This window comes from Mastigoproctus giganteus, chromosome 10 (genome assembly GCF_048544385.1).
Source record: "Mastigoproctus giganteus isolate SK-2022 chromosome 10, ASM4854438v1, whole genome shotgun sequence".
Classification (NCBI taxonomy): domain Eukaryota; kingdom Metazoa; phylum Arthropoda; class Arachnida; order Uropygi; family Thelyphonidae; genus Mastigoproctus; species Mastigoproctus giganteus.
Window position 1 is genome coordinate 147,523,403 of NC_143584.1, and position 25,351 is coordinate 147,548,753.

A 25,351-nucleotide genomic window follows, 5' to 3' on the forward strand; every position below is an offset into this window, starting at 1 on the left:
TAGGCACTGGTGAGATGATCTGATAGAGGTGTATAAAGCCTTGAATGGTTTGAGCATGCTCATGCCGATGGGATTCTTCCTCTTGCTCAGAATAATCACCTCAGAGGGCATAAATTCAGATTGAGGAAAGATAGATGTAGGATAGATGTGCGGAAATTTGCCTTTAACCAGCGGGTAGTTGGTTGGTGGAACAGACTTCCATCCCTTGTTGTGGAAGTTGATAGCCTAAATAAATTTAAGGCTCAGCTGGACAGGTATTTTGAATGAACGGAGGGGTGAAGTGGAAGTGGTTTTTTTTTTTTTTGGCTGATGCTGCATAAGCTTGCTTTCTTGCATCAAATGCCTCTACTAATGCTAATGCTAAATTTAAATATGAAAACCCCAAACGTAAAAGGCATTAGAACCTATAGTACTTAGTACTGTGCATGGATTGAAGGAGGAATAGATGAAAGAATATGCCTGTTTACATTAGACTTGAATTTCTGTAGATTATAATTTTCAAGAAATACATGTGAAGGGAGGTTATTATAGAAAACAGAAGTTGTAGAAATAAACGAAGAAGAAAGGTTGGCTCTGTGGGTTTGAAGTTGGGCAGCAAATGGATGCTGACTGGTTGCAGCATGTATTTGGACTTCCCCAATTAATTTGGTGTATTTGTTCTTTACTTGGCCCTTGTAATTGCTTAAATAACCACGTTTGATTTCTGCCGGCATTGTATAGTATCAATCAGAACATTAAAATTTTGCCACCATTTTTTTTAGTATTGATATTGGAGATACTTGGAGGTTTCTACGTATCTTTATAGCAGTGTAATCAGTTTTAGAAGATGCTTATAAACTATAATTTATAGCACTACATAATGTGTTTTAATAACTTAACTTTATCACGTAGTCCATAACCATGTAGTCCATTAATATTTGTAGAGCTTTTAGTATCGACAATTTGGCATAGATATCATAAATAGGTTCCTCGAGAGTTCAAATCATGTAGGTTGGCAATAGAAAGATAAAATTATTATCTATTATAACTACTTAGAATTTACAAACGTAACGGTATAGCATAATACATATAACATAAACTTGGCAAGAAATACGAAATACTTGCTATGTAAATATAAACAATGATCAACAAAAAATAAAATCCTATTTTGAAAAATGCGTATATTAGTAATAATGAACTCCCCCCCCCTTTTTTTGTTGTTAATGCAGCCTTCATCCTTAATCATTTTTATCTGTTTCAGCCCTTAGCTAGACCATAAATTGTTAGAAGCAGTGTCTCTCAGAAACAACAGTATTCTGGGAGCACTAATATTTCTGATTTTCATAAATGCAGAAGGGATAGATGGCATGATTCCAAAATTTGCAGTGACCTAAAGATTCAGAGAGAGTGATTATTGAGCAATGTCATAGAACTCTCCTTAAGGATGATTTGAATAGCTTCAAGCATAGTCAGAAAAGAAGTGGCTATGTTTTAATGCAGCAAAATGCAAGGTTACAATTGGGGAACAGCAACCCCAAAATAACTTATACACTTGGTGGGGGACGGTTGAATTAAAAACAGCAGAGGAAGAAAGGAATCTGGACGATATGAATGGATGGATATAAAATTCTCTGAGCAGTGTACACAAGTAACGAGGAAGGCACATGGTGTCTTACCGCAGGAAGTTTTCTTTAAGCCAAAGAGTTTAATTACTGGAATAAGCCAGGATAATTGAGGTTGGTAACTTGTGGAAATTCAAAAGGCCAGCTGGATAGTTACCTATATGAGGGTAGGGTTTTTTTTTTTTTTTTTTTTTAGGTGCATCAGCAACTTAGGCCATACTGCACCATATAATATGCCTGTAAATTGCATGTGTTTTGTGGTTGATTTGTTTTTTGCTGAATGAAGAACTCAAGTTCCAGGAGAAAAACTATGCTACCCTCAGCTGAGATTGACTAACTCAGTTATGTTGTGAAAAAGACCCATAAAAATTCCTTGCATCATTGACTGGATTTGCACCCAGGTGGTGTGGGTCAGATGGTGATTATACCAACTATGCTACCCACAACCCTAAGTGAGGAGGACAACACATAGATTGTTTATTTTTCTTTTTATTATTTTATTTTATTTTTTTTTTGGCATTTCAGCAAAATGCCAGTGGCTTCCTTCCACTATATGGCTAATATTAATATTAAATGGAACTGAATTACTAAATCAGTATGGAATAGTTTAAACTATTCAATACTGATATCACAGTTAATTTGCCTAATTCATCACCTATGAATCACCTGACACTTGGAGATTCAACTATTAATTTGTTACTTATCTATATGGAAGTGTGTATCAAGTTTGATGGAAGTACATTATGAGGAATGGGAAAAATTTAGTTTTCTTATCACTAAGTAGAAAGAATCTATTACTATACCAAGAAATACTTAGCAAATTACTCTGATATTGGCAATGAGTCAAATGAAAACAGGAAGTATATTTTTTTACCAATAGTAAGTACTTTATTTTTTCAAAAAATGTTCACTACAGTTAAGGCACTTATCCACCTATACATCAGACTTTTTTATATCTTGCTCATAAAAGATGTTGGGTTGCTGTTGGCACTAATGTTTAATGGCTTCTTTCACATATCCTAAAATTTCTTTGGCCATGGTGGTGATAAACTTTCCACTACATGTTGGGCATGTGTTCTCTGGTTCAGCATGCCTGCACCTTGTTTCTTCTAAAGTCACTATGCAATCCCCACCACCCTATTCATTTTGCATTATGATATTCAACTCCTTGGTCACATCAATAAATGTTGCACACCAATACTGATGATATCATCAGTCAAGAAATATTTTCTTCTGAGATGACAATGTGATGTCATCTTCCAGTTTTTCTTTTTTCACAATAATGATCTGCTCATTTGTATGCTAGCTTTGAATGTCTTTTTTCTTTGAATTTGTGATATGGTAGAAGTAACATATTGGTTTAGTGTGTGCTATGGTTCTTCAAAAAGTGTCATGCGATAGAATTCAACAATGTGATAACGGAGTCATGATTTCACAAAGAACAGGATAGGAAAAAATCATGGCACGATAAATTTGAACTGATTTGCTGTGTAAATACTTAAATGTGAAAATCTGAATGAACCAAGAGTCTATATATAAATTACCTGTAAAATAATGCAAAGCAATATTATGGGTCAGAATGACATCAAATGGAATGGAGCATAATTTAATTTTAGGATCGATCATGTGACTCCAGTCATTCTCCTAATAAAAAAAAAAAAGTCATGTACTATCATTAGCAGAAAAGTGCTCTTAAATGAAATAACATAAAATTAAGTAGTTGACTATCAAAAATAATGTACAGAGCATATCAGAAATCTGGACCCACATGGAAAATAAAACACTATAAAATTAATTCATTTAAGATTAAAATTAATTGCGATTAACAAAAAATGTTCCATATACGTATTCATTTTGTACAAATGTTTTCTTGAATGATTCTTAAGCCAACTAATCTGAGAGCATGCATTCTAAATGCCTTCCTTAAGTACTGCAATACTCTTTAGTTTTGGGCTATAAACTGTGGACTTCAAAAAAGAAAAAAGTACAGTGTCATTAAGAGTATTTCAATTTCTGAAATATGTAAACAGTTATTATAAGTGTGTTTTTGTAACCTTAATTTTGGTAGGTGAAAAGGAAAGTAGGCAAACATTTTATAGTATAGCAGCACTTATGATTTTTATGAACTATGCTCATGCTCAAAAATTAGGAAACAAACACAAAACTGCAAGTAAGAAAACGATGCATACATGTTTTATGGGTCCAGACTTCTAGTACTTTCAAATGGAAAAAGCTTATTAATATACTGAGCATATAGCCTAAAGCTTTAATTCTGAAAGGCGAAAAGTAAGTTTCTTAAAAAAATAAATAAAAATAAAGGTTTGACTATACGTTAACAGAAAACATAATATTTGGCCACTGATTAAGATAGGGAGATGTGTAAGAAAATCCATATTCTGCCTTAGTACTTTTTTTGTTAAATTGTGTAAACAAGGGTGTTTCACCAATTCATATTTTATTTACATAGGTATGAATTGTGCATATAAGTGATCACAAATGATGCAAATGTAAAGGAAAAAATTCCAGATGCAGCTAGGGTCTCAAAATTCTGAATCAATCATTAGCTATTGGGTGAACCACCATCTTGTCTGATAGTTAGTCATGGATTTGCCCAGGTTACTGTTGGTGTTAACCCCACTGCAGCATAGTGATTTATGGAATGAAAACCCATTTATTATCAGGCATTGCAGTCTGGCAGTGTGTGGAATGGAAAACTGTGCTCTGATATGCAAATAACATATGCCAAAGTTGATATCACCACTCTTGCTATTTGTAGGATAAAACCCCATGATTTTCATCTGAACATGGGTTTGGAGCAGAAAGCTAAATGAAGAACCGGCATCCAGTTTGAAGGGAAAAAACAGAGAACAACATTTAAAATGTCGGTACAACAGACCAAATAAAAAATTTAACATTCACAAATGCAACTGCAGCCATCTTTATGGTAATTTTTAATTACAGCATAGTCAAGCATTGATAAAACTAAAGATAGCTATAAGTTCTTATATACTGTTGAAGAATGCAAAGGTCCAATATATTGTTTTAATGATCATAGAACGAGGTATGTGTTTTTTATGTATGACATGGAAATGTATAGTATAGTGAGTTTAGATACAATTGGAACTCCCGAAGGGCACGAGAGAGAGAGAGAGAGAGAGAGAGAGAGAGAGAGAGAGAGAGAGAGAGAGAGAGAGAGAGAGAGAGAGAGAGAGGATAAGGGGCAGATTACTTTTTGTAAAGTTACTTTTTCACTGATTTTCAATACAGTCAAACAAGCCAAGAACTGTGAATGTTTAACTGAGAGGCATTTGAATTTTTTTATTATTTTTAACTATTAAAAAAACTAAAATTTTTTTTCAAGAATTGGGTTTTGAAAGGTTTTCATTTACTATTTGCAACACTTGAAAGAAATGGTTCGGAAGAATTTTCAAAAAAACCTCAGACACGATTGTTGGAAAATTAAACATCATAATTAAAGTGCATTAAATTAAAGAACAGTATGAGGAAAGCTGCAGGTTGTGGATATAAAATTGCTCAATGTGAATTTTTTTTTTTTTTAATGAAAACCCCAAACACGAGAGGTATTAGAACCTATAGTGCTTAGTACCGTGCTTGGGTTGGAAGTTGAGAAGACGAAAGAAGATATTTGTTGCCATTAGACTTGAACTTCTGTAGACTGTAATTTTCAGGAAATACGTATGAAGGAAGGTTGTTCCAGAAAAAGGCAGTTGAATGAATAAATGAGGAAGATGAAAAGTTGGTTCTGTGAATTTGAAGTTGGACAGTAAATGGATGTTGGCTGGTGGCGGCATGCGTTCGGACTGTTTTGAAAGAAAGAAAGAGAGAGAGAGAGAGAGAGAGAGGGATTACAGAAGCTGATTCAGAAGAACAGTGCCCATGGAAGTATCTGTAGAAAAGACATGCAGCAGAAACAGTACATCTTTGAGACAGAGTGGAGAGACTCTGTTAAAGAGGAGTAATTAATTAACCTAACTGCCCTCTTCTGATTGGAATCTAGAAGTCTGAGAGAGGTTTTGGGGGCATCACCCCAGATGTGAGAATAATACTCCATGGTAGGGCGGATTTGCAATTTGTACAGAGCGAACAGCTGTTTGGAAGAAAAGTAACGCAGAGAGTGAAAGAGAAAACTAAGTTTTTTAGATGCTGAGGAAGCAATATTTGTAATGTGTTTGTGCCAAGAGAGATTGGCAGTCAGGGTAATCCCCAAAAGAGATATATCATTTTGCCTAGAAATTGGAGTGTCAACAAATATAAGCATAGGAGCAGAAGGATCCTTTTTGAGAGATATAAGACAAGACTGAGTTTTAGAAAGATTGAAATAAACTAAGTTGTTTTTGCCCCACTGGACAATTACCTGGAGATCGGCATTTAAGGAACTGGTAGTGGATATTCAAGAAGTTGAAGCTGATTGAGCAGGGCAAGGTTTCTCAAAATGGAAAGTGGAATGCAATGTGCTACCATTGGCAAAACTAAGGATAGGATTTCCAGTCAATGGAGGAAGGTCATTAATATACAAGAGGAAAAGAGTAGGAGAAAGAATTGAACCTTAGGGCACACCAGCATTAGTGGAGAAGTTAGAAGACAGAGAGCCATCTACCACAACCCTCAGTGAGCGATCAGAGAGAAAACTGGATAACCAATTACAAAAAACAGTTGGCAAACCATAAGATGGAAGTTTGTTTAGAAGACCTTTAAGCCAAACACGATCAAAAGCCTTTGAGATGTCAAGAGCAACTGCTTGTGTTTCACTGAACATTTCTATTGAATTTGTCCGTAAATGGGTAACATAATCCAAAATATTGCCAGTATGGATCAGTGTCGATCCACTGGCGATCGTTGATTAGACGGAAGATTTCTAGGTAGTTTAAGAGTTGGGGGTTAATTGATTTCTTCATTACTTTACAAAGACTAGAGGTAATTGAAATGGGACGATAATTGGATGGGAGGGACTTGTCACCCTTTTTAGGAACTGGCTGGATATGAGCAAATTTCGAAACAGAAGGAAAAAACACCTTTGGAATAAGAAAGTGAAAAAAAGGCGGCAAAGAACAGGAGCAAGTTCAGAAGCACAGGTTTTGAGAACAAGTGGAGAAATACCATCAGGACCTGGAGCTTTCTTAGCATCAAGATTTGTCAAAATCCTTCTGACATCCGTTTGATGGAAGACCACAGGAGACATTGAATGGAGCGTGTTGGGAATGGTGGGAGGTGTTTTACCAAGATCATTAATACATGAGTTGGAAGAGAAATGGGATGCAACCACGTCAGCTTTATCCTTGGCTGAAGTGACAACAGAACAATCTGGTTTTGACAGAGGTTGTTGTTGTTATTTGGTTTTTAGGAGCATTAGCAACTAAGGCCATATTGCTCCAGGAATATGCGGTGGTCATTCCCTGACCTTTCTGCATCCTCCGTATTTGGTGGTGACTGGCTCAAACCCCGGTTTAATCAAGAAGCGTGTGCTATGCACTGCTGTTCCTTCCCACCTGGCTACGGAGGCACCGTTGACAGAGATGGGCAAAAGTTCCGGCCAATAGCTTTGGCAAGAGACGAATGCTTGGCTACCATTAGGGCAAGAAGCAAGTTTTCTACTCTTAGCCTGTTCAAAATCTAGTTTGGACTGATTAATGACTGCTTTACAATTGTTGCAAGCTTTGGTGTAGGCAGAAAATGAAACTGAAGAATTGGAAACAAGCCAATTACAATATGCAACATTCTTCTCTTGAACAGCCTTAGCACATTTATTGGAAAACCAAGGTTTTGATAAAGGACGAGATTTTAGAGTGGAGTGTGGAATAAAGGATTCCATTCCTACAAGAATAATTTCACTGTCATGATCTAGCAAACGTTGACCTCAGAAGTTTTGAAACAGTAGTCCAACCAAGGAAAAGAAATTTCGAAGGTCATCCCATTTTGCATTTTTGTAATTCCAAACAATACGAGGTTGGGAATAGCCATGAGATAAAGGCTCCATTGGAAAAGAGACAATCACCAAGTTGTGATCTGAGGTACCTAAAGGACCACTCACTTTGACCGTGTACTTGTTTTTGAGGGGTTGTTTGTGAGAAACAGATCAAGCGTGTTGGCTGTATGGTTAGGATTGTCCGGCATTCTTGTAGGTAAATGAACAATCTGTGCAAGGTCATTATAAATTGCAAAAGCCTCAGCATCTCGACCAGCTGGGTAGGTGTGACTAGAAAACGAAAGCCAGCTGGAGTTGTGAACATTAAAATCACCAAGGAAAATTACCTCACTGTTAGGAAAGTTGGACTGGAGAAAGTCAAGTTGCAAAGAGAGGAAGTCAAAGAGCTCCAAGTGTTTAGTGGAGTTGGGAGAATGGCAGAGACAACAGATGAATTTGACACAGTGAGGAAGAGAGATTTTAAGCCAGAGAAAGTCGAAGAGAGTAGATTCCAAATTACCAAGTCTCTGACAGGGAATACTGGAACGGACATATGCACAAGTATCAGTATGATTCCTTTCACCTTTGAGGTGAAAGGAATCATATAGCAGATAGTTTGGGCAACTGAGATGAGCAGTAGTTGAATCAACCGATAACTGAAATTCTGTCAGAAAAAGTACATGGGGTTTGGCAGACTGCAAGTGGAAATGGACATCATTGAGATTAGAATTGAGACCATGTATATTTGTGAAAAGAACTAGGAAGTGTTTGGGAGCTTTAGATCTTTTTGCAGATATGCTTACTCTATTAGTTTCAGAATTCATGGTGTATTCAATAGTACAGGGTCCCCGTTATAACGCGGTTCGCTGTTTCGCTATAATGCTGTTCTTATATTATAACCCGTATCTGACTATAACGCTATTACAGATCACTATAACGCTCTTTTACAGATTGCATTTTTGGCATATTTAACGAAATCGTTTCATTTGATGGAGTCAATAGCTTGAAAATGAATATCAAAACAGCATTAAAACGTTTCCCACGCCGACTTGAGAAATTTTCCAACGCTCAGCGAAATTTTCTCGCACGCTAATTTAATTGCAGTACAGTGACTTGTTACGTAGTTCAGAGATCAACATTTTAAAAATTGATCAAGTTTACTTGAACATTGTATCGTAATTAATGCAACCAATGCAGTTACATTTTCAAAGAGTTAATAATGGCAGATAAGAATGAAAAAGCAACAACGTCTGGGTGCAGTATGAAGACTATAAATGCAAGAAAAAGACTGAATTTGAAAATTAAATTAGACGTTTTGAAGCGAATTGATTTCTGTCAAAGACAAGCGGGTGTGTGAAATAATTTAAGACTTGCAAGTTTAACTGTAAGAACAATTATAAAAAAATAAAGAATGAATTCCATCGCAAGCAACCTGGGCTTGGCCGGCTATTAGAATTGAAATGGAAAGACTTTAACTAATTTTATTGAAGATAATATCCAATGCAGAATTCAGTTAAGTTAAATATTATAAAAAGAGAGAGAGAGAGAGAGAGAGAGAGAGATTAGCCAATATGATTATCTGAAGAAAACTCACCTAAAAAAAAAAAAAAAAAAAATGTAGAACCATTTAAAAATGGTAAGGGCTGGTTGAATTGATTTAAAATCCAGGGAGAAGCCACAAGTGCAGATCAAGGAGCTGAAACTTTCAAAAAAGAACTTGTTAAAATTACTGAAGAGGGGTATTATGTGTTATACTTCTCAACAAGTTTATAACATAGAGGAAGCAGGACTTTTGTGGAAACTAATGCCTAAAAGAAGTTTCATATTGAAAGAAAAAAAAAAAAAAAACATGGCAAAGCGGCAAAGGATCGGTTGACTTTATTGAAGGGTGGTAAACGCTGTGGGGGAATTTAAAATTAATACCACTTTTAGTTTATTTGTAAGAGGGTCAAAGTTCAACCCAAAATCTACACATTTTTCATGATTAAATTCATTAATTAAATTAAATCAATTTAGATCAATTTAAATTCATGATTTTAATTGGAATTTTAAGTTTAATTTTGATACTAAGTAGTTACCAAATAATTATATATGTATGCAATGCAGAATATTTTATATGTACAAATATTTGAATATTAAATATTTTTACCGACATTTGAGCATCTTTTCACTACCATTTATTATTGATTAGGAAATATCCTAGCACCAACCGCAACTCACAAATACATAAGTTACCTTATGGGAATGCGGCGCTCGCTTAGTGCAGATTCACTTGGCGCTCTGTTTTTCCGGAACAAATTATCAGCGTTAAGCGGGGGTCACCTGTAAGAAAAAGTGTGTGTGTGGGGGGGGGGCATGCTGTATGAAGCAATGAAATTTTTGGATATGGCATACTCATGGTAAGAATATACCCAGATCCTTGACATAATGTGGCCTCGACAACGCCTTCCGCATACACACTACTTGGACTCCCTCCAGTCACTATCTGGCAGAGTAGAAGCAGCAAGATTATACACTGGCTGATCCGGAAGCCTCCTAAAGAGTTACCAATAAGTTCGGTCCGGTGTACTAACTAGCGGCTGGCCTGTGAACACTGTTTAAGAGCTGTACCCTCGAAATGTATGGAAGATTGGATCTCGCCATGATGTTCAGCATAACTTCAAAAGTCATCAGTCATACTGCATGATGGAAGAGATGGGGAAGGGTTGACCGAAACGTAGCTCTGGAGACTAAACATGGGTTCCACCACTTCAAGCCTCCAATAAGCAAAGTGGTGGTATTGCACCAGTTGATGAGAGTCATCTACCACCTACAAATGATAGTCAGTTACATTGCAAATGAGTTGGAAGCAAAGTACAACATACTCATGTGATGTGCAAAGCACATCGTGCAGATGTTAGCAAATTTCTGTGATGCTATCCTTCATCAACCTGATAATGAACATTGTTTTGACAAACCATCTCCTTGAGATATTTCCATATAATCAGAATTCACAAAAATAGTGTTCCAGAGTGAGGTGAACAAGCATGAAAAGTGCTGTGGTCTTCATTGAACAGATTAAAATAATAGACTAAAAGACACTGCACACCACAAATTTTTAGAGACAAAAAATGATTGAGCATATTAATCAGATAACAATGACAGCTTATGACCATGAAGTGTTCAATTTCCTCTTCTCTCCAAGCTTCAGGCAAGAGCATTTTAAAAATTAAATTTGGGATGGGGAGTCACTCACATCTAGAATTATGATTTTTGAATGCTTCTCAGTGATTTTTTTGATTGATTAACAAAACTACACATTTTTTAAAGTAAAATACCACCACGTTCATAACTGAAACAGTTTTTTTTTTTAAATAATTAAAGAAAACAGTGATACTCCATTGTGGTATTATATTTTTCTCTTTTTGTTGCCAGGAGACATCATGGCCACTGTATCCAAATCATCAAATTTTACAGTTGACTGTGGTTTGAGCCTATATGAATATGAAATACGGTATTGTTCTTGCATTCTCTCTTTTTCTCTCTCTAAACTCATCTGGCCTTATGCTGTCCCAGAAGAATAATTTAGGTTATCAATGAGTTTATTAAGTTATGGTGTTTGGAATCATCATCACCTTCCATGGAGCCAAAAGGGATGTCTAATACCTGGCAAACAATAAATACAATCAGAAGCAAGTGCTATCCAAGTATTATACTTGCACAATTAGCCCGAATTTTGTCCCCATCCATTGGACCACAAGGAAAGGGGCATGGTGTTAGCACAGTTGACCCTTGCAGGTGAGTCTGCTAACCAAATGATCCTGAGAAAGCCCTCCGGAAATTCCATCTTTTGGAGCAGGAACCAGTTTGTTTGTTGTTTGTTATTTGGTTTTTAGGAGCATTAGCAACTAAGGCCATATTGCTCCGGGGATATGTGGTGGTCATTCCCTGACCTTTCCGCATCCTCCATATTTGGTGGTCATGGGCTCGAACCCTGGTGTAATCAAGAAGTGTGTGGTACGCACTGCTGCTCCTGCCCACCTGGCTACGGAGGTGCCTGCAGGAACCAGAGAGGTGTGTGTTGGAGCTAGATCCCTCAATCACTAGGTTCATTCCTTTCTTTCTGAAGTTACATGGATTGCACTGTAGAACAAACATAACAGATTCTTAAGGCATTAGTCTGAAAGCTAGGCTGTGGGCAATGGATTCTACTGATACTAATCTTGCAGAACTAGTATGATTACTGGGAGACCCACCCCGTATAGGTGCCCATGTCAAAGGAAATACAAACAGAATGATGCATTTGTACTATTTATATATACTTTTCAATGTCAAGCTATATTACTCTAAAATTATATAGATTAAATCATCTACACCCCTTTACATCTCTAATATTGTGGAAATTTAACACAACTGTATTGTCAACTAGGTATCTTCATAACTGAGGGTGACCAGTTACCTACTAATAAAGGAATAACAATTGCTGAAACATTCTGTCTGGATAATGGCACATGTAAAATAAATAGCAATATACTTCTCTTTATGGGGAATTGTTATTTATTAGAAAGCTAAGGGTGAGACAATTCACCATGATTTGGTTCAAAATGAGATGTTTAATACTTTTACAAGCTTGTGTAAACTTCAGTTTGTACATTATAGCTGCTATGTACAGAATGATACATTTTTGCTTCACTATTTTTTGTGATGGTTATATATACCTCTACAGCTTGAAGCTTTACAGCTCTAAATATAAGTATCCATATAACATAATGTAAAGTTAGGAAGAGTTGCCAAATGTTTCTTGATTAGGCCTGATGACAGGATTAAATAAGGAATCCAGCACTGCTAATTATTAAGTAGTTCTATTGCTGGGAATTTAACTTTCTTCATGTAATACTTTTTTACACAACAAAATTCACTTAAATTGTGTAATTTAATTAATGTTATTCACATTTAATTAATTCATTATGTCCTGCTCTCAACTCATTAAAAGCCCAAAATCATTTTGGATCACTATGCATATTCATTAATTAAACAATTCCCAAAGCATTCTTTTTTAAGTAAATATATATCATCATCACTTACTTCAGAAGACAGATGCTGAGAAGAGTTTATTTCATCAAAATTGTGAAGCTGATGGTTTCTTGCTTTTAAAAACTCTTGCACATACAGAAGACTGTTAATGTTCAGTTTCATCTCTAGTAAGTAAAAGTACAGCCATTATGGAATGCTACTGGCTTTACAAGAAATAAATTTCATATTGATTTTAGAAATGCAAAGTAGTTCTACCTGAATTAACTGATAATTCTGTCTACAGAATTTTAGTCTTATATTTTCCTATGATTTCGATGATCTAAAAGTTATGTATATGAAAAAGCTACTACAGTAAGGAACTAATAAAACAAAACTTAAAAGAGTACAGTATAAAAATTGCATGATACATCATCATAATTCATCTCAATAAATCTTAAGACATATTGGCAATTGCATTTCTGAAGATTTTGAGGGTTTAGTGTCAGACAACATTAACTACAAAAACATTTTGTAGTAAATGTTTTTGTAATTAACCAAGAAAAAGTCATTTGACATTTTCTTGGTTTACTGGAAATGTGCTTATAGCCCAAGCTAACTTGTAACCTACTAGAGAAATACATTTCTATGACATGATATGCACTGTTATTTGTATAATGTTAAACTAAAGTTGTCTAAAAACAAAAATGCAATTTTGCAGTTAATGTTATCTGACACTAAGCTCTCAATTTATAAGATGAAAATAAACCCAATTTTCTAAAAAGACTAAATAAGCCAGAAAACCTTGCTAGTCAGGACCATAGCGAAGGTTGGTCAGATATTTAAAATGACTACCACCAGATAAGCAAAAATGGCATCTTTTCTAAACAGCCTGACATACGGCAGCCTACATGTTAACTATAATTTTACACGATTCTTTGTTGGTTGGTTGCTTTAGGAGTTTTTGATACAATGACTATACTGATTATAGTGTGCCAGTTTATATGTTAAGCTAGTTCATGTAGTCTTTATAGTGTTATTTCTATGCACACTAGTTTTACAGGATGATCTGCATGCACTGTTGGCTGAAAAACCTGGGATAACTTATAAGGATGGGGACACTTTCCAACTAAGCTCGTTAGTTCCAGTCTTAGCATTAGCAAGGGCACATGATGCAAGAAAACAAGCTTATATAGCATCAGCCAAAAAAAAAAAAAAAAAAAAAACACACACCCTTATTTCATCCATCCACTCGCTCCAAATGTTTGTCAAGTTCTGCCTTGAATCTATTTAAGCCATCAACTTCTACAAAGACAGATGGAAGTTTGTTCCAGCAATCAACCACCCGCTAGCTGAAGGCAAACTTCTGCACATCTATCCTACAACCATCTTTCCTCAATTTGAATTTATTCCCCTCAGGTGATTATTCTGAGCAAGAGGAAGAATCCCATCAGCATTGAGCATGCTCAAACCATTCAAGGCTTTATACACCTCAATCAGATCACCTCGCAGGTGCCTAGTCTCCAGACACTGTAATTTGCAAAACTTAAGCCTTTCTTCATAAGAACAAACCTTAGTTACATTCACCAGTCTTGGATGTAGGATGTAGAACTACGTTCCAGTAGTTCTACATTCTTCTTAAAATGAGGCCTCCAGACCTGTATACAGTACTCAAGGTGTGGCCTGACCATTGCCTTATAAAAGGGGATAATCACTTCCTTATCCTTGCTAGAAAAATTCCTGTATATCATTGACAAGACACCATGAGCTACTCTTGCAGACAGTCTGCACTGCTCAGAAAACTTTATATCTGCCTGCACAATTACCCCCAGGTCCTTTTCATTCTCTACCACTGTCAGTGTTGTACCACAGAGTTGATACATTATTCTGGGATTACTGCTTCCCATATGTAGAACTCTACATTTGTCAATGTTAAACTTCATTTGCCAACTCTCAGCCCATTATGATGCTAATGTCATTAGCGTCATTAACAACCCTGCCAACCTTCTTATCGTCAGCAAACTTGGACAGCAAGCTTGATATACCATCATCAATATCATTTATAAATACAGAAAACAACAATGGATCCAACACTGTACCCTGAGGGACTCTACTAATAACATTATTCCACAAAGAGCAGGGTCCATTGATTACCACTCTCTGTCTTCTCTCACTCAACCATCCCTTTATCCATAGTAGCAATTTGTCTCCAATGCCACACTGCTCCAATTTGTGCAGCAGTCTTCCATGTGCAACAGTACCAAAAGCCTTTCTAAGATCCAAATATATAACATCAAAATTATTCCCTGCATCCAATTCTTTTGTGACTGCATCATAGTATCCAATCAAATTAGTCAGACAAGACTTCCCCTTAACAAACCCATGCTGTGTCCGAGCTAAAACTGAAGTTCTTGTCTAGATGATCCTGCAATGCTTCTTTAACCAGTGCCTCCATTAATTTCCCTGGAACAGAAGTTAAACTAACAGGTCTGTAATTACCTGTGTCTCCCTCTGATCCTCCTTTGTGGATTGGGGTCGCATTTGCACATCTCCATTCCATGGTTACGCCCCCCCCTGAGTCCCGGGAAATTCTCATAATTACGGCTAAGGGTTTGCTTACTTCCTTTGCTGCCTCCTTTAATATAACTGGATAGATTCCATCCACCCCAGGTGCCTTTCTTGTGTTTATCTTCAACAATTTCTTGTCCACTTTACTCTCAGTTATTACAAGATTATCTAGCTTACTGCCAGAGTTGTATACACCTCTGGCATTCCCCTCCCTGAATAACTCTTCATGTGTGAATGTCGATGCAAAATATTCATTCAGTTTGTTAGCTACCTGAGCAGGATCATCAACAGTTGAACCATTGATATTGGACATGATACTGCCATGGGGGATGTCTTTGTGTGTGTGCGATGCAAGGAGTGTAAGGAGATAAGGCGACAACTCAGCGTTGTTATGGGCCTATATGAGAGCTTGAAGGATAGGGTGGATGCCCTCGAAGGATTACAAGTGAGGGGCCCATCAAGCTCTCAGCTGCCCACACCAATGCCAGAGCTTGCACTTGGTCATCGCGGAACACAGCGGCAACCCCCAAGGCAGAATGCGCTGGTCCCAAAGGAACTAGTAGTTGTTGGTGACTCTATTGTCAGGGAAACGGGAAACATGCTTTGTAAAAAGGATAGGTGGAATAGGACCAGGGTATGTCTGCCAGGGGCAAAGGTTGATGACGTTGTAGAGCGGATATCATCTTTTAAGGGCACAAAAGGTGATATAGTTGTACACGTTGGCACTAATGACATTAAGAGTAGGAGACCGGCGGAATTACTTGACAAGTACAGGTCACTGATGAAAAAAAGCCGTGAATTAGGGTTGAAATTGAAAGTGTCTGCAATTCTGCCCAGACACGATAGGAGGGAGTATATGATGAGAGCCCTGTCAATCAATTCGGCCCTGGAAAGATTGTGCAGGGCTCAAGGGGTAGAATTTTTTTCAGCCTGGTCTGTACTTGTTAACAGGAGAGACTGCTTCTACAGGGATGGGATACACTTAAATAGAAAGGGTGCAAGAATGTTTGCTGATGCTATCGAGGCAATGTTAGGTGGGTCGGAAAACTGCTAGATTGGGGGGATACAAGGACTAATAGATTAACAGTAGCCACTGGCAGAGGTGAAAGTGATTCTTGCACTGCTTCTATTGGAATGAGCCGCAGCCTGGAAAATAAGATGCAGGATATTTCAGAGACTGCTGGGAATCATTGGGGTACAAGTAAACACATGGGTTGTGTTAGGGTAGCTAAGAAAAAGAACAGGTGCATGTATACTTGTGTGTACACCAATGCTAGGAGTTTAGTAAATAAATTTGATGAATTTGAGGTATTGCTCAAAACATCAAAGGCAGATATTGTGGGGATTTCAGAGACGTGGTGTCACACAGATATAAGAAATGCAGAACTGGAATTTGGGGAGTACAATGTGTACAGAAAGGATAGACAGGATAGGAAGGGAGGAGGGGTTATGCTATTAATTAAGAAACACATAAAATCCAAGGAAGTGAAGCCAGTCGACATCGCTGGACAGTGCAGTGTCGAGTCAGTTTGGTGTGACATAAGCATTGGGAGATCAAAATTGAGAGTAGGAGTGTGCTATAGGCCTAATGACTCTGATGAGTATAATAAGAAACTGTTCGGAGAAATAGAGTGGGCCAGTAAATCAGAGAGTCTTATAATGGGGGATTTTAATTTCCCAGATATTGACTGGAATTTGGGGGCTGGTCACTCACACAGTAGCAAGGCTTTTGTGGATTTATTGGATGATTGTTTTCTACATCAGCATGTTCGGGAGGCAACTAGAGGGAGTAATACTCTTGATTTGATTATCAGTAGTGATTCTTCATGCATTCAGAATCTGCAGATAAATGAACCACTTGGTGGCAGTGATCACAGTGTGCTGAAGTGGGAGTTACTCAAAGAGGTAACTACCATTAGGGGTAAAGGGAAGGGGTATTGCTTTCGTAAAGGCGACTACAATGGACTGAGACAGTATTTAAATTCTATACAGTGGGATCAACTGATGATATTGCCAACAGCAAATTCAAAATGGGAAGCATTCAAAGAACTTATCGTGGAAGCTACTAGGCTTTACATACCAACTAAGAAATATTGTTCAAGGTTTAGGCCTAAATGGTTGTCAGATGAACTAATGAGGCATATGGCAGAGAAGAAAAATGCATGGGATACATACAAATTAACACGTGACACGGATGCCTATGATAGATACAAGTTGATCTGTAACCAAGTTACAAAGGAGGTTAGGCAGGCGAAGGCAGATTACGAGAGATCCTTGGCAAGGGATGCGAAGAAAAACAGCAAAGAGTTCTTTACTTATGTAAACTCTAGAAGGAAGGGGATGAATCAGATTGGTCCACTTGAGATCGATGGGTCAACTGTTGATGACCCTGCTCGGGTAGCTAACAAACTAAATGAATATTTTGCATCGACATTCACACATGAGGAGTTATTCAGCGAGGGGAATGCCAGAGGTGTATTCAACTCTAGCAGTAAGCTAGAGAATCTTGTAATAACTGAGAGCAAAGTGGAGGAGAAATTGTTGAAGATAAACACAAGAAAGGCACCTGGGGTGGATGGGATCTATCCAGTTATATTAAAGGAGGCAGCAAAGGAGGTAAGCAAACCCTTAGCCATAATTATGAGAGCTTCCTTGGACTCAGGGGAGGTACCCATTGACTGGAGATGTGCAAATGTGACCCCAATTCACAAAGGGGGATCAAAGGCTGACACAAGTAATTATAGACCTGTGAGTTTAACTTCTGTTCCCGGAAAATTAATGGAGGCACTGGTGAAAGAAGCACTGCAGGATCATCTAGACAAGACTTCAGTTATAGCTAGGACACAGCATGGTTTTGTTAAGGGGAAGTCTTGCCTGACCAATTTGATTGGATACTATGATGCAGTCACAAAAGAACTGGATGCAGGGAATAACTTTGATATTATATACTTGGATCTTAGAAAGGCTTTTGATACTGTTGCACATGGAAGACTGCTGCACAAATTGGAGCAGTGTGGCATTGGAGGCAAGTTGCTGCTATGGATAAAGGGGTGGTTGAGGGGGAGAAGACAGAGAGTGGTAATCAATGGACACTGCTCATCGTGGACTAATGTTATTAGTGGAGTCCCTCAGGGTTCAGTATTGGGGCCTTTATTGTTTTCTGTATTTATAAATGATATTGATGATGGTATATCAGGCTTAATGTCCAAGTTTGCAGACGATACAAAGGTTGGCAGGGTTGTCAAGGACACTACTGACACTATGCTGCTGCAACAGGATTTGGAAAGGTTGAGCAGATGGGCTTCGAGGTGGCAAATGAAGTTTAACATTGACAAATGTAAAGTACTACATATGGGAAACAGCAACCCCAGAGCAACGTATCAACTCTGTGGTACTACACTGACAGTGGTAGAGAATGAAAGGGACCTGGGGGTGGTGGTGCAGGCAGATATGAAGTTCTCTGAGCAGTGCAGACGAGCTGCAAGAGTAGCTCATGGTGTATTGTCAATGATATATAGAAATTTTTCTAGCAGGGATAAGGAGGTGATTATTCCCTTGTATAAGGCAATGGTCAGGCCACACCTAGAGTACTGTATACAGGCCTGGAGGCCTCATTTCAGGAAGGATGTAGAGCTGCTGGAACGAGTACAGAGAAGGGCAACTAGATTGGTGAATGGGACAAAGGGGTTCTCTTACGAAGAAAGGCTTAAGTTTTGCAAATTACAGTGTCTGGAAACTAGGCACCAGCGGGGTGATCTGATAGAGGTGTACAAAGCCTTGAATGGTTTGAGCATGCTCAATGCTGATGGGATTCTTCCTCTAGCTCAGAAAAATCACCTGAGAGGGCATAAATTCAAATTGAGGAAAGACAGATGTAGGATAGATGTGCGGAAATTTGCCTTTAGCCAGCGGGTGGTTGGTGGGTGGAACAGACTTCCATCCCTTGTCGTGGAAGTTGATAGCCTAAATAAGTTTAAGGCTCAGCTGGACAGGTATTTCGAACGAACAGAGGGGTGAAGTGGAAGTGGTTATTTTTATTTATTTATGTTACTTTTTTTTTTTTTTTTTTTTTTGGCTGATGCTGCATAAGCTTGCTTTCTTGCATCAAATGCCTCTACTAATGCTAATGCTAATGCTAATATCAAGTGGACCAATCTGATTCATCCCCTTCCTTCTAGAGTTTACATAAGTAAAGAACTCTGCTGTTTTTCTTTGCATTACTTGCCAAAGATTTCTTGTAATCTGCCTTCGCCTGCCTAATCTCCTTTGTAACTTGGTTAGAGACCAGCTTATATCTATCATAGGCTTCTGTGTCACATGTTCATTTATATGTATCCCATGCATTTTTCTTCTCTGTTACATGTCTAATTAGTTCATGTGACATCCATTTAGGCCTAAATCTTGAAGAATATTTCTTTGTTGGTATGAAAAGCCTAGTGGCTTCCAAGATTAATTCTTTGAATGCTTCCTATTTTGAATTTGCTGTTGGTAACGTTATCAGTTGGTTCCACTGTATAGAATTTAAATACTGACTCAGACCACCGTTGTCACCTTTACGAAAGCAAAAACCCTCCCATTTACCCTTGATGGTAGTTACTTCTTTGAGTAAATCCCACTTCAGCACACTGTGATCACTGCCACCTAATGGTTCCTTTATCTGCAGATTCTTGATGCATGAAGAATCACTACTGATAATCAGATCAAGAGTATTACTCTCTCTAGTTGCCTCGCAAACATGCTTCTGTAGAAAACAATCATCCAATAAATCCACAAAAGCCTTGCTAGTGTGTGAGCGACCAACCCACAAATTGCAGTCAATATCCGGGAAATTAAAATCCCCCATTATAAGACACTCTAATTTACTGGCCCACTCTATATATTCTCTGCACAATTGCTCATTATACTCATCAGATTCATTAGGCCTATAACACACACCTACTCTCATTTTTCCTTTCCCAGTGCTTATGTCACACCAAACAGACTCAACATTGCATTGTCCACCAACATCAATTGGATGCTCTTCCTTAGATTTTATGTGTTTTTTAACTAACAGCATAACTTCTCCTCCCTTCCTGTCCTGTCTATCCTTTCTATACACATTGTACTCCCCAAATTTCAGTTCTGCACTTCTTATGTCTATATGACACCATATCTCTAATATATGCTAACAATATCTGCCTTTGATGTCTTGACTAGCACTTTAAGCTTATCAAATTTATTAATTATACTCCTAGCATTGGTGTACATGCAAGTATACGTGCACCTGTTTCTACTCTTGTTACCCTAACACAGCCCATGTATTTACTTGTTCCATTATGACCCCCAGAAGTCCTGGAAATTCCCATTGCCTTGCTTTCCAGGCTGCTGCTCAATTGCATTTCAATAGAAGTAGTGCAAGAATCACTTTTACCTCTGCTAATGGCTACTGTTAAGCTATTAGTTTGTGTATCCCCACAAGTTAGAAGTTTTCCAACCCACCTAACTCTGCCTCAATAGAATAAGCAAATATTCTTGCACCTCTTAGTTGGAAAGTGCTGATTGAAGTGGCCTTTCACCTTGATTTTCACCTATTGGCAATTGCATGAATTCGTGTACAAGATAATGTGAACTTTGAGGACAATCCGGTATGTAATCTGAATGATATCATATAGAAACTGGAACTAGTGAATGAAGAAAGCACTCATCTATGTGTTGTATTTTTACTGCAGTAGTGGGAGATTGATGATAACAGAGAGAAACTAATATGCTTGCAGGTACTTTATGCTAAAAATAAACTGAAAGGTATAATTACTGTTTTATGGATTCTATCACCATCCACTTCATCAGAGATAATTACAGACATACAGTGGCGGACAAAAAAAATGCATCACCTTAAAAAAAAGTAACATTTGTCGTCAAACGTATAAGATATTGTTTGATTACAGTCATTTTGTTTGTCACAAAGCAAAGGTATTGCATCAGACAATAATTGCAAGGTATTGTATCAGCTGTTTCTATAAATACGGTGTTAGAAGGGTATATATGTTTATTAATATTCTGTTTTGCGGAGGTGTAAGCATGGCTCCACATGTTCAGTTGACACCAAGAAAAAAAAGTGTAGCTATTTCTGTGTGTCTCAGGAAGGGCTTTCTACATGTGCTATCACTGATAAAATAGGCTGCCACCAGTCTACAGTATCCCAGGTGTTGAAATTAAATTGTGAAACCGGTGATGTGAAGATAAGACCTGGATCAGGCCATAAGAGAGATACTATGCCTTCCCAAGATCGATATTTTAAATGGCTATGCCTTCGTAATCGGCATGCTAGTGCTTCTGATCTAAAACTGGACTTTGAGATGGCCTCTGGTGTTGAAACAAGCACACGAACTATCCAAAGACGGCTTTTGGAATATGGTCTGCATGCCTATTAGCCTAAGAAGGAGCCTTTGCTGACCCAACACATGAGGAAGTAGCGACTTGCTTGGACTAAAATGCATGTTTCATGGACAAAAGAGCAATGGGACACTATCATCTTTTCTTACGAATCGAAATTCAACCTGTATGGCTCGGATGGGAAGCGATATATCAGAAGACGAAAATCGGAGGCATACCATCCTGACTGCATAACACCGACTGTAAAGCCCCCCCCCCCCCCCAGATGGTCTGGAGATGCATAACAAGCAAAGAGGTGGGGCAAATTAAGTTTATTAATGGAACAGTGAATGCAGAAACTTACACTGCTATCTTGGAAGAGTGCCCGAAACATGTTATTAGTGATCACCACACAGACATCCAAAACTGCATTTTTCAATGCAGTTTTGGATGTCTGTGTGGTGATACAGACAGCACTCAGCAGCTTGCTGCACAGCAAAACTGGTAAGTTTTATGCTATTTAGATTTAATGATGAGTTTGTCTTCTTGTCTCACAAGGCTTAAAACATACTTACTTATACTAATGTTTTCCCTCGTTTTTCTCCTTTAAGGTGCAGTCATACCTCAGAAATGCTGGCATTACAGTGCTGCACTGGCTTGGCAACAGTCCAGATTTGAACCCTATTGAAAACTGCTGATACATAATGTCGTCTAAAATTTCTCAGAAGAAACCAACAAGTAAGATTCAGCTGCAGGAGAGCATTGCAAGGGTGTGATACCACGAAATTGGGCAACTGTATATCCAGAAGTTTATTAACTCTATGCCAGATCGTTGCAAGGCTGTAATTGCAGCTAGAGGAGGAACAACAAAATATTGAGGACTTATTTTGCTGATTTATAGTACATAATACTATTACGCAAACTTGTCATTTCATTTGTACACGTAAATGCAATAAAATGTATGTTTGGTTGTCACGATTAATTTGCATGATTTCTCATATTTCCATTAATTACGCATTTTACTCTTTAGGAAGATATTTATGGTAATTGGGTATATCAGGTGAAGTCTTTTTATTGGATTTCCTTCACAGAGATATATATCCCATCTAACAAATGCATTTCGAACATTTCTGCAATCCACAATGCAGTGAAAAACACATTATTTGCAAAATTCACAAGTGATGCAGGTTTTTTGTCTGCCACTGTATATTTTGGTGGAACTGGCTAATCAATTTTGATAATGGAATGTATATGTATTTTTTTTTTTACAGATGCAGAAAAAAATCTGTTTCTTTTTTATCATTTAGTCCTTAAAATACTAATAACCAGATTTTAATATTTTGTGGATTCTATGACTGCTATACTTCATCAGATTATAAGTATGTATGTATATGTGTGTGTGTTTACTAAAAGCAGGGCAAAAGCAATAAAATCTTCCATAAAAATGGGTAAGGTAGTCCCAATGCAGCGTTTGCAATAAAATTATGGTATTCAAATAAAATAAAAATAAATAAAAGTCAAATCTGAAGTAATAGTAGGTTGGTGAAATAAAAAAAAAATATTTATGAAGAAATTTTTTTGGTTATGCAATTTTGTATGTAAAATTTAGATAAATATGCAGGCAAATGGTATATGGACAGGTAATAAAGCGTGGTAAGGGAAGGGAAAAGTAATGAATCAAATGAGTCAATTTTGTCTCATTTGAATCAATTAGAGAGAGAGAGAGAGAGAGAGAGAGAGAGAGAGAGAGAGAGAGAGAGAGAGAGAGATATTCCTTCTTTGTCACTAATTCCTAATCTTTCCGATCCTTTTAATATATTAAAAACTATTTCATTTTTTGAGCCATCAACTGGGCTGCATGCACAGACATATTTAATCACCCAACTTTCTGCCTGAATCTCTGCCTACATATCTCTGTTAGATTAATGCTTACCAGCCAAATAAACTTTCTTATAAACTAGTTCTGAAAACTATTGCCATGTCTTCTTTGCACTGTGTCTTACTTTCAGAATAAATTATAATTTTAATTAAAAATTTATAATTATTGTTTAGGAAGAATTTGAAAAGGAAGAATTTGAAACATCCCATATTAAAAATAGTTAAAAGTAGTAGAACTTTTCAGTTGCAGATTAACAGATTAATTTAATTTACAACTCAATGCTGGACATTTAGATTTATATTTACAATCAGTATAAACATAAATGTGGCTTTCACATTTAGATTTAAAGCAATTTTAGAATGCAATACAGAGAGGACAGGTAGGCAGGCACTGCTACTTTATTGGAGAAATGCACAAAACTTTGAGGATATATGTAATCACCAATTAAGACTGTCTAATGTACTGAATGCAACAAATTAAAATTAAGTCACTTTATAAATCATTTAAAATAAATTAAAATTACCATTTTTATCTTCAGTATCCCTTGACTTTTGAACAATAATTTCATGGTCGAGCATTTCTTTTATTGCCTGCAACTCTTGGGTATTATTTGTGGTACGTATCACATTCAAAAATTCTTTGCTAGTGACTAAAATATCTTTACACTAAAAAAAAAAAATTACAAAAGAAATAGTTATATTTTGGAACATAAAAATAAATGTAAAGTTATTTATCAGATTTAAAGAATTTAAAAAAAACAAAAAAAACCCTAAAATGTTTGGAAAATTTAATTACTAGAATATACAGAATATTTTTTGCCTTCAAATACTTTTAGATCAGTGTCTTTTCACGGTTTTTTCTAAACTAGCTAAAAGAAAAAACAAAGTCACATGGATATGGTGAATCAAGGGTTGCTGGACTTCCATGTTTGACCAAAAAAATTCCATACAATTAGTGAAGAATGAAATGGTGCATTATTGCGGTAAAGCATCTAGTTTTTGGATTTACACTTTTCTGATCTTTTTCTTCAAATCATAGCACAAAGGCATCTAGGATCTCTGAACAAAAACTCTTTATTAATTGTTCATGGTGGACAACACCATTGTCAAAACAAGTTAGTAACATGACCTTCATTTTGCAGCACATTTACCATTCTTTTTACCAGTGGAAAGAGTCTTCCAGTGAGACGACTGCTGTTTGGTTTCTAATCAAACTCAAATACCCACATTTAATCTCCAGTTATGTATTTCGAAAACGTCTCATCATCAGTTACAAATTTAAAAGAAATTAGAAGTGACTTGCTAGCACTGTTGATGTTTTTCTCTGTTAACAGCCATGGCACAAAATTTGAGGAAACACATCTCACATTCAAAGTCCTCAAGATTCAAGTATTCCATGATTTCATGAGCCATTAATTGTTGGCCATTTTGTACCAAAGTTTGCATTTGAGACATGATTTCATAATTTGCTGAAGTTGAGGACCATCCATTTTGTGGATAACTTTCAACAGGACTTTCTACTCCCTTTGAAATGATGATGCCAGATGAAATTTTCTATACAGCCCACTGCAGAGTCAACACATTCTATTTTAAGAAGATAAAATGTTTAATTTTGGTTTTTTTGAGTTCAAAGCTAATATTTAAAAAAACCTTAACATTTACTTACATACATACATACAGGGGTAAAGGGATGGGTTTTTGCTTTCATAAATGTGATGTGGTCTCAGACAGTTTTTAAATTCTATACAGTGGGACCAACTAATAATGTTACTAACAGCAAATTCTAAATGAGAATTATTCAAGGAATTAATCTTGGAAGCTACTAGGCTTTTCATACCAACTAAGAATTACTGTTCAAGATTTAGGCCTAAATGGATGTCAGAAGAACTAATGAGACTCGGGGCAGAGAAGAAAAATGCACGGGAAGCATATAAATTATGAGGAGACACAGATAATTATTGTAGATATAAGATAGTCCATAATCGAATCACAAAGGAGGTTAAGCAAGCAAAGGCAGATTACAAGAAATCTTCGGCAACAG

The 25,351-nt window shown here is 37.0% G+C and overlaps 1 protein-coding gene across 1 annotated transcript in view; it reads right to left on the minus strand.

The window, feature by feature from the left end:
• LOC150079350 (sorting nexin-13-like) overlaps nucleotides 1–25,351 on the minus strand; it is a 392,325-nt gene that overhangs the window by 162,972 nt on the left and 204,002 nt on the right. Inside the window, exons 10-12 of the mRNA XM_090382305.1 lie at nucleotides 23,835–23,976; nucleotides 12,589–12,701; nucleotides 3,146–3,245 (exon numbers count right to left, since the gene is read on the minus strand). Of these exons, the coding sequence (XP_090238431.1) occupies nucleotides 3,146–3,245; nucleotides 12,589–12,701; nucleotides 23,835–23,976 (355 nt within the window). The remainder of the gene's footprint in view (nucleotides 1–3,145; nucleotides 3,246–12,588; nucleotides 12,702–23,834; nucleotides 23,977–25,351) is intronic.